Source organism: Panthera uncia, chromosome B4 (genome assembly GCF_023721935.1).
Source record: "Panthera uncia isolate 11264 chromosome B4, Puncia_PCG_1.0, whole genome shotgun sequence".
Lineage (NCBI taxonomy): Eukaryota > Metazoa > Chordata > Mammalia > Carnivora > Felidae > Panthera > Panthera uncia.
This window is the reverse complement of record NC_064809.1, coordinates 76,175,391-76,185,226: the sequence shown is the minus strand read 5'-3', so window position 1 is coordinate 76,185,226 and position 9,836 is coordinate 76,175,391. Positions and strand designations below refer to the sequence as shown.

At 50.4% G+C, this 9,836-nt stretch overlaps 2 protein-coding genes across 3 annotated transcripts in view; one reads left to right on the top strand and one right to left on the bottom strand.

Annotated features, from left to right (window-relative positions):
- TMDD1 (transmembrane and death domain 1) overlaps window positions 1-468 on the top strand; it is a 1,444-nt gene extending 976 nt beyond the window's left edge. Inside the window, exon 2 of the mRNA XM_049625489.1 lies at window positions 15-468. Within this exon, the coding sequence (XP_049481446.1) occupies window positions 15-448 (434 nt within the window). The 3' untranslated portion in view covers window positions 449-468. The remainder of the gene's footprint in view (window positions 1-14) is intronic.
- A 3,127-nt stretch (window positions 469-3,595) lies between these two features.
- The window catches only part of SCN8A (sodium voltage-gated channel alpha subunit 8), a 118,293-nt gene continuing 112,052 nt past the window's right edge, over window positions 3,596-9,836 (bottom strand). For both annotated transcript variants that reach the window (XM_049625488.1, XM_049625487.1), the window contains exon 26: window positions 3,596-7,829. In XM_049625488.1, the coding sequence (XP_049481445.1) occupies window positions 6,682-7,829 (1,148 nt within the window). In that variant the 3' untranslated portion in view covers window positions 3,596-6,681. The remainder of the gene's footprint in view (window positions 7,830-9,836) is intronic.

Genomic DNA, 9,836 nt, shown 5'->3' with positions numbered 1-9,836 from the left:
CGCCCCCGGCCCCGCCCCCGCCCCGCCCCCGGCCCCGCCCCCGCGCCCCCGCCGCGCCGCGCTCCCGGAGCCCGACTGGGACCAGCTGCAGCTGATCTTGGAGCGTCTGCCCCAGGCACCGTACGAGCGCAACCCCGCCGGCTGGGTCGGGCCGCTGGCGCTCGGCCTCCTCACCGGCTTCGTGGGGGCGTTGGGCGCCGGGGCGCTGTTCATCACGCTCACGCTGTGGCTCACGGGCGGCGACGGCCACGGCCCGGGCCCCGGCCCTCCCCGGCGCAGGTCCGCCCAGGCGCGCGGCGGGCGGCAAGCCAGGCCGCCCCTGTCTGCAGAGCAGCTCGAGCCGTCGAGGGCCCGGGCTGCACGCGGGCCGGTCCCCCCTCGCCTCAGTTTCCCCGGCCGTAAAACGGGAGCGCAGCCCCGGCAGAGTGCCGTCTTCCCCGTATTATAAACGTTACCAAATACGCAAAGGAGGGAGCATTCGTTGGTTTGTTGGAAATGGCCTTACACCCGGCGGGACTGCCGGTGGGAGAGGAGGGGCTGGGGTGCTAGGGTACCGGGGTGGGAGGCAGGCCCTCCCTCTTGTCAGCCTTAGAGCCTTCTTATCTCGCAGTAGCTCTTGCACCGAGAGCTACCATTTATTGAGTGCCAACTGTATGCCAGGCCCTGTGCTAAGCGGGTTGCGTACGTTATTTGATAAAAGCTTCAGAACCCAAGAAAAGCAGGTATGATCTCCATTACACATAAAGAAACTGGCCACAACTAGTCGGTGGCATAGTCAGGGTTTTGAACCCAGAGCTGCCTGAGCTGAGAGTTTGAATCCCAGAGGGAGTGATCTGTGACTCCCCAGAGGGAGCTTGACAAACCAGGTGTGACCTGAACAAGAGGCGGGGTTTCTGTTTACTCTGAGGCCCTGCAGGAGTGTGCAGGGTGGGGTGGCACAGCTAGAGGTGGTGTCCCCACTTTCAGGGGCCGCTGCCTCCAAGCTGCTCTTCTACTCAGACCCCTGAAGGTCCACCTGGAGCCCCAAAGCTTTCCCACCCACCTGAGTGGCCAGGGCCCTGCCAGCCCATCTAAGGAGCTGAGCCTGGGTGAGCCCTTAGACTCTGTCCCCTGTCACAGGGGAGGGCAAAGAGGACAGCCGTGGGGTCTTGCTGGGTGGGAGGGTCTGTCCACCCCCCGGGGGGCCGAGGGGCTTTGCTGTGAGAGCAGTGACAGAATGACAGGCCAGTCCAAGAGGAGAGTTGAAAACAAGATTGACGTAACCCTTTATTGCAAATTCTAAAGTAAAAAGATGTACAGTACAAAGTAAAATTGAAATTTCAGACTATAAACTTCCAATCCACTTATGCATTCTCATTTCTCAAGCATTTCTGCCATTTCCGCGTAAACGGAACAGGGAACAAGTCGAGGTGGTGAGGGAAGGAGATACAGCGAGGGAAAAAAATTAAGTGTCTAGAATAATCACAAACCCCAGAAGCAAGTGAAAGGAAAGACATTTTCTCGACCTGCTGTCCTGGTGATGAGAAGCGGGGGTGATTGGAGCAGTGCAGTTTAAAATGGCTCTCAGAATAGCAGCATTTATGGTACCATTTCATCTTCCTTAAGTCCAAATAATTCTTTGCCCTTCCCTAGTGCCTTTGCCTCTGTATCTCAAAACACTTTACAAAACATTTAGTTAAAGCCTCACAACACCCCTGTGAGGTAGGTCAGTATTATTATCCCCATTTTACAGATGAGGAAACTGAGGCACAGAGAGGTTAAGTGACTTGCCCAAGGCCACACAGCGAGCCAGTGGTTGAGCTGGGGATGGAACACAGGAGTTCTGCCCCTTTTCTGGAACCACTGGACCACGCTCCCCTTTACCTATATACATTCTTCACACACACACATCACACGTGCACACCCGCCCACCCCACCCCACTTAGCCTCTATGTACAGCAAACAGCAGTGGGGGGCAGGGGCAGGGGGTGCCTCAGGAGCATTTTAATGGAGGAAATCTTGGAAAAGGAATCCAAGAAGGCACAGAGCTGAGCCACAAAGCAGACTCTGTGCAAACCTTGGGCCCCTCCCAACCCAGACTTCCTCCTCTCTCCTGATGTCCCCCTGGCTGGCTAGTTGCAGCCGATTCTTTAGGGGGTGGGGGTACCTGAAAATGAACGAAGCTTTTTGCAAGACTTTGGGCAACATCTGAGAAAAGAAGTAGGCATCATTGCAGAAGACGCCCAGGACTCAAGTCACAAAGTCGTAACCCATGGCGATCTCACCTCCACAGCAGGCCTGGAGGCTGGGGCCGAGAGGAGGAGGATGGGGACTGACCTACCAGCCAGACTAGAGTGGGCACTTCAGAATCCTCCTGAGAGTGTTCCTGGACCAGGAGACATGGCCTAGAGAGGGATGTCCCCAAAGCAGGGCAGGGTGAGGGAGGGGAGCGGTGCCCCTCTCCCCTGCACGGATGTGAACGAGACCAGCCGTAGTCTGCTGGTGTATGTGTTGGGGTGATGGAGGGCAGGGCCCAGCGTTAGCTAGCAGAGTGGAGGCTGTTGGGCATCGTGCTCGCCCGAGCTTTGGGGCATCGGCATAGCTCTTTCCTTAATGTACCGGTGAGAAAGGCAGAAGTGAGGTCAGCCCGGCTGGGTTGGCTGACATCATCTTGGGGGGCTCTGCCGGGTGGACTGGTGAAGAAGGGGTTTTGTGGACGGTTAAGCACTGGCCCGGGAGTGGGGAGAACATCACATGCAATGGGTGAGTGGGGGTCTGGGGGGGCGGTGGGGGGTTGGTGGGCAGGACCTTGCTTTTCTCTCCAATCTCTACTTCTCAGCCAGAACTTAGCGAGAGACCCTGATCTCTCTCCCTTCTGTTCCCCTCCTTTCCCCACACGTGCTAAGGTCCCAATTCCCAGACCCCTCCCAGGACTCAAGAATCGGGAGAGTCAAGCAACAAACGGACACCAAGACAGGCTTCCCTTGTACAGTAAAAAGGGTCATTTTTATTTTGTTTCCTCTTGGCTTATAGTAGTGATGTACTTTGTATCACGTCTCATTTAGAGCAGTGTTGGCCTCCATGCATTCACTAATACACTCATCTTCACTAGTGGTCTTTTACAAATTTACACGGGTTGCGGCGGAAAAGAAAAGAACTCTGGGCACTGTCGTTCCAGGGGCTTTGACCGGGAGCTTCTGCTTACTTCTCCCCAGTCAACTTCCGACACCGAAAGTGGCTCATTTAGAGAAGTGGGAGTAGGTCATGTTGACTCGGGAAGGTTTCGCTGCTCTCGCCCTCTGAATTACGGAGTCTCCTCAGCCTGAGCAGCAAGGAGGTTAAGGGAAGAAGAGGAGAAGGTGTTTTGCACACACAAACCAGCAACCGTGTCAGCTGCTGTTCAGTGGCTTTGGCTCTGCATTTGAAGTTAACAGCATCACACGTCTTTTTGCTTTTTGTCCTTTTTTAAAGGTGAATTGTGGAGTATAAATACTGCACCAAGGACCTGGCTACAAAAAATAAATATTTATATTATATTTATATATCTATATATATATATGTGCAGTGATACTGTGGCTGCTGCTGCTTTTTGATTGGCTTCGTTAATATTTGGCAAAGCGTTGCCACTTACCCACCCGGCGAGGGCGTACAAAAACGTCCTCACTGGTTCTTTCAGTTCAATGCCTGTTAACTGCGGGTGTAGACTGCTGGTGATGGTGTCATTTACTACCGAAGAAGTGTGGAGCAGGGCGGGTGAGTGAGAGAGTGAGTGAGCGAGTGGGCGGAGGGGTGGCGGGTGAGGGACAAGAAGGTAGGAAAAGTTAAAAAAAAAAAAAAAAGTTGAAACATCAAGTAAGAGTGGAGGTGGCTTCTTCCCTGTGAAGCTGGCTGATGGGTGTCAGATACCAAGGCCCATGTGTGTGTTACTGAGGAGATAGCTGCTGGAGGTCTGGGGGAGGGAAAAGGGCAGATCTTAGAAAAAAAAATCTCATTAATATGCTCTAGTAGCTTAATGACATCACTAGCACGAGCACTTGGGGTACCGAGCGGGGTCTTCTAGCTCTGTTGCCCATTTCAAGACCTAAGAACAATGATGAAGTGTAGCCAAATCTTGCATAGAAGTGGTTAGAATTTATTGCACATTGGAACAAAAATATATATATTTTTTGTTGTTTTGGAAAAGACCATTAGCAATAAAAAATTTTTTGTCTGTCTGTCTGGTTTGGGGATGTACATTGGCTGACAGCATCTAAGTTCTAAGAAGAAAGAAAAGTATAAAAAATAAAAATAAACATGACAATGGCATAAGCCAGAAGCCATTTCCTATTTAATAAGTTGTTAATTTGTATTTACAAAAAGGCATGCCGATAAAATAAAATGATATATTACAGTATTTATAATTCTCTTAAAAAGAATAGCCACACACGTCAGCTTCGTGTTTTGTGCTGTTGACGACGTCGCCTGTACATGTTACTATACATTCGTCCTAGCGGTTAGCAGGGTCACTGAGAGAAATGCTTTTCCAACCTGGGTCGCGTGTAGTACGAAAGTTCTACGGAGGAGGCCGCAGAAGCAGGCTTAGGAGAGCCGGGCAGAGTTTCTAATGGTCCAAGAAGGCAGAAAGCTCGGCTTACTGCCTCGCTGTGTTGGTCGTACGCAAAACTAGTCGGGTGGGTGGTGCGGTCCCACCGAGTGCTTCTGCTACAAGGCAGAATGGTGTGTCTGCTCACGGGGGGTCTTTAGCCCCCCCCTCTACTTTATGGTGCAGGAGGAATTTTAGTTTGGTTTAGTTCGCATGCTAAAGTCTCTCCTCATTCTTTGTATCGACTTCCTGAGACACTCAACTGCAGCATCCTGGCTTTGAGATCTAGTCCTCGGATGAGAAGCCCCTGGACTAAAAACCGTCTTCCCTAAAGCGGGAGAGGGGACGGAAGACAGGACGCTCCCCCCAGAGCCACCCTCCGATGACAGCGGGCAGGTCACTAAGCAGGCGGCACGACGGGCTAGAAAGGGGACGTGCCGGGCAGGGGAAGCTGCGACAGTTTAGGAATTAGTACTGAATCGCTTTCTCATGAGAATCGGTGCGATAAAGAAACCACGTGGGCTTGGTTCAGAGGCGGCTCCCTCTCTACCTCGGGTCCCACCAGTGACTATGTGTTCGCTAGAACGTGAAAGGAAGGAACCACAGCCGTTAGCCCCAGCGCGGCCGCCCTCACCCGCCTATGCAAGTAAGGGAAGCCCTGCTTGGTGGAAAGACAAGATGGAGACAAGAGGCATCATGCAGTGTGTGAGCTTGTGACAACCCCTCTGCCGAGGGAGAGGCCCGTTCAGGATATCCGAATCCCTCTCCGGCTGGTCCCAAGCCCAGAGAGAGCCACAGTGCAGCAGGACGTGATACTACCTGAAGCGAGCACCCCAGACCCCCCCCGTGAAAGCTTAAGTTCCCCAAATTACCCCCTAGAGATGCCATGCCACTTTGAACAGCGCTTGTACCTCTGCCCCAAACAAGTGTCAGTTCTCCAGCATGAAGGCTAAACAATCATCATAAATATTGCAATACAAATGAACTGGGTTTTGTTGTTGTTGTTGTTTTGATTTCTGTTTTTAGCCCTAGGATTTGGTTTTACAGTGACATTATTAATACAAAGCCATTCGAGATCGAAGTTTCCCCGTGGACGGGACACCGAGCAGCATTAAACAGTTCGTCTTTCAAAATGGGCAACAATGGCTGTATGTTAGAGATGTCTGTTAAACATGTACACACAACGGATCCATCTGCTTGTTGGACTGGGTCTGTTTTCTGTTGGTAGTGGTGGTGGGGTCAATCGGTCGGTTGTGTTTCCCTACCCAGAAGATGTATGAAAGACTTCTACGAATTCGTAAGGAATTGCAGTGGAATGGAACGCTTACCGTTTTGTTCTCCGAATACAGTGAACGGTGCAGGGCTGGGTCCTGTCCAAAGGCTGACCCAGGGCAGGGGACAGGGTTAGTAGTGTCCTGTGGTGTATGGTTCTCATGCATGACTTCTGATCACGGCATGCCATCATGCAAATCATTTCTACGCAGTGAACGAGCACAATGTTTGGAATCGGCCTGAGCAAGTCCTCCTCAGCCTGAAGAAACCTGATTGTTTTCCCCCACCCATCTCCAAACCACGTGAAGCCATGTGGAGAAGATGCGGTTTATGTCAAAGAAACGGACAATTAAATGACACGGGCTAGATGGGAGTGTGTGTGTGTGTGTTTCCTGTGTGCTGCTTAGCTTAACTAATGTAAGAATGCAAATACAGTTTGCACGAACAAACAAACTTTTAAAGTGATGCTTTCTGCTTCTGAGAATCACCAAAATGAAAAAATAAAATCCATTTGGCTGCAACGGAAATATGCTGGTCCCGGCAGCCTCTCCTCTGGTTTTCGTATCCTGTTGGTTTTGTCCTAAGTTGCATTGACTGATGTGGAACATGCAGTAACCACCTGCCCAAGCATTAGAAAATCTGTGAGTCCAGGGAGCAGGGTCCTTTGCCCTCGGCAGGTCACTGCTCAAGATGCAACCGTGTTACATGGTAAGCTGACTACGTTTGGTATAGATCTTCGGGTTAAAGTGTCTCCACAGCTGTCCTGCATTGATAATACTCAGGAAGTTTGTAAACAATCTTTCGCTTGCAAGTTTTACATCTGTACAATGTTTAATTTTTGCTTTCCTCTAACACTTGGATTCTCTGACCTCTTTTTGTCTTTTGGCTCTTTCCCTTCTTCCTTCCTCTGCCCGTTGTTGCTTCTCCTTCTCAGGTTTCGTTACACTGTCATAGGACGGGAGGGAGGCTGTGGACGGGGTGCTCTCTTTTTTCTCCCGGTGTGTGCCTCCGTTCTCCAGCTTATTGGAAGTGGTCTTTTTGCAAACGAAACCCCGTCTTGCTAAATGTCCCCGGTAGGCGCGCTGCAGGACCACCGCCGACACCTCCTCCTGCTTGCGCCGCAGTGTGGTCGTGATGGGCTCGTAAGACACTTTGGAAGGATTGGATGCCACGAACCGCTCCTCCATCTGCTGCCGGAGGATGTCCAACTCCCCGCTGTCCCCCAGGACCCGCTTGGTGAAGGCAAAAAGGATGTCCAAGCAGTGGATGCGATCCCCGCTGACCATCGGCAGATCCATGGCAATGAGCTCGATGGTGTTCGGCTTGGGCACTCGGAGAGGGTGCTCCAAGGCGTCTGCAAAGTCTGCCAGCTTACAGTACTCGATGAACTGGGTGGCGTCGGGGTCAAACTTCTCCCAGATCTCATAGAAGGTCTCGAAGTCGTCCTCGCTCAGAGGGTCCGCGCTCTCCTCTGTGGCCACACTGAAGTTCTCCAAGATGATGGCAATGTACATGTTCACAACAATCAGGAAGGAGATGATGATGTAGCTTACGAAGAAGAAGATGCCCACCGAGGGGTTCCCGCAGTCTCCCTTGAAGCCACTCCCCGGGTGCTCCTTATCCAGGCTGCAGTCAGGGGGGCGGTTCAGGATGGGCAGCAGGAGGCCATCCCAACCGGCCGACGTCGTGATCTGAAACAGGCAGATCATGCTGTTGCCAAATGTCTCAAAGTTGAACATGTCGTCGATGCCGGCCTCGTGCTTCACGTATGCGAAATTGGACATCCCAAAGATGGAGAAGATGAACATGACCAGGAAGAGCAGAAGGCCAATGTTGAACAGAGCAGGCAAGGACATCATTAAGGCAAAGAGCAGGGTACGGATCCCTTTGGCGCCTTTGATCAGACGCAAGATGCGCCCAATACGGGCCAACCGGATGACTCGGAATAGGGTTGGGGACACAAAGTATTTCTCAATGATATCAGCCAGGAACATTCCTAAGAGGGCAGAAGAAGAAATGTTACTGAGATTGGAGACCCCTTTCTCGTTACTTATGTCACCTGGCACTGGAGCCCTTAAGTCCAAAGGACTTCACAGAGTCAGTGCCTAACGATTCAATCTGAACTCTCAGGATGACAAAACAAAGTCACATGCTTCAAACGTACGGAAAAGCAGAGAAAACACTAAAACGGACACCTATGCGCCAGGCATCCAGATTTAACAGATGCTAGTATTTTACCAAATTTGCTTTCTCCCTTCATCCCCGAAAGCAACCGCAATCCTGGAGATGGTGTGTATGTACCATTCCAGTTTCTTCATTTCGCTGTGCATAAATCTGTAACTACTATACACACGGACAGACAGCATCCTGGCAGCCTACCGTGCTGAAAGAATTATACCGTATCTATCTGTTTAGAACAAGTTTTTTAGATCCCTAACTTGGTCTTCAGACTTCGCGCTATGTTTGTGAGACTGATCTCTGGTGTTAAGAGAATTTTGGATTGTTCATTTTCACTGGTGAGCCGTACTCCATTTCATGCATAGGTCCTCATTTATCTGTTTTCTTATTCAAGGACAAGGAGTTTTCCTTGGGTTTGTGCGTGTGTGGCTTTCCAAGGTGTTACTGATTCCTCTCCAAAATGCTATCAAATTTCCATATCCACAGACAATGGATGAGAGGTCCCGGCGCCACCCATGACTTCATGACCCTTTGGCTGCGATGTCTTAGTTACTTCGCTATGATGCCAATTTTCCAAGTATCTTCTGCCTGGCTCTGAAAAGACATTTTTGGTTTCTTATTGTCCCATGTCCCTATCCTTTCTACGCCAAAGTAGCCTAGAAAACCAAAGGGACCTCTCAGAAGTGGCTTTTAACTCAGAGCTTCTAGACTTGTGCTTACAGCCACAGATCAGAAACAGGATTGGCAGACAAAAAGGTCAAGGTGTAAGTGGGATGTGAAAGTCAAGGGTGACCACGTAAAACGAGAGGGCCTTTCTCTGTTTATGTTTAGTCAGGAGTCCACTCAGCTGGACCGCTTGCCTTTAACACTGCACAGCAATAATGGGAGCCCAGAGAGGGACCACAGAAGGAAGGGGACGCGCAAAGGTTGCGACACGGCAGCTGAAGGGATGGCAATGACATGCTGTCTTTCTTCAGTGCCTTCTCTTGCTGTCAAGGCCCTGATGAGACAACACGAGTTTCTACTGACAGGAAGGATTTACTCTGAATAAGGAAACATCTTTCAACCCTAAGGACTCATAAATACTGGTGAAGTGAACTGCAGAAGCCTATATAATACCCTTATTTGAACCCTTTTCTTTCTTTTTTTTTTTTTTTTTAAAGTAGGCTCCCGTGCCCAGTGCGGGGCTTGAACTCACAACCCCGAGACAGAGTTATATGCTCTACCGACCGAGCCAGCCAAGCACGCCACCTGCCCCCCCACCCCCAACTCTTATCTGAGTTTTTTAAGTTGGGACAGAGTCTTAACTTTCAGGAAGGGATGAGATGCAGGAAGTTTGGACAGCCTCTTGGGGCCTCTTCTGGAGTTCATATTCCCTGAGGTATTCGAGCTTTCAAGAAAATCTCTACCTCAGCCAGGACCCAAGATGAATTCTCAGCTCTCTTCTTTTTAATGTCTCAATTAAGTCATAACCGGTGACTGTAAGAAGTCAGGTGACATCTGTAAAACTTGCATTCCGTGTCCGGTGGGCAAGTGAGGCTTCAGAAAGAAGATGCCAGCCTTTGATTTTATATGCTGAATGTATACTTGTCCCCAGAGAAGAGGGGAGAAGGATGGGTGGGCGGCACTCCAAGCAGCAGGAACATCACTTAAGGCGGCTTCTAGGAGGTTCCAGGGCTAGTTTTATCCCAATTCCTCTTACTTTAAAACGATAATTTCTATTCTTTTGTTTCTGAACAAATGAATACTATTTAATAAAAAATCCCAATCATCAAAACCAAAACTATTCTTCCTCTTTATTTTTGAGTATCATCTGAGGAGAGGA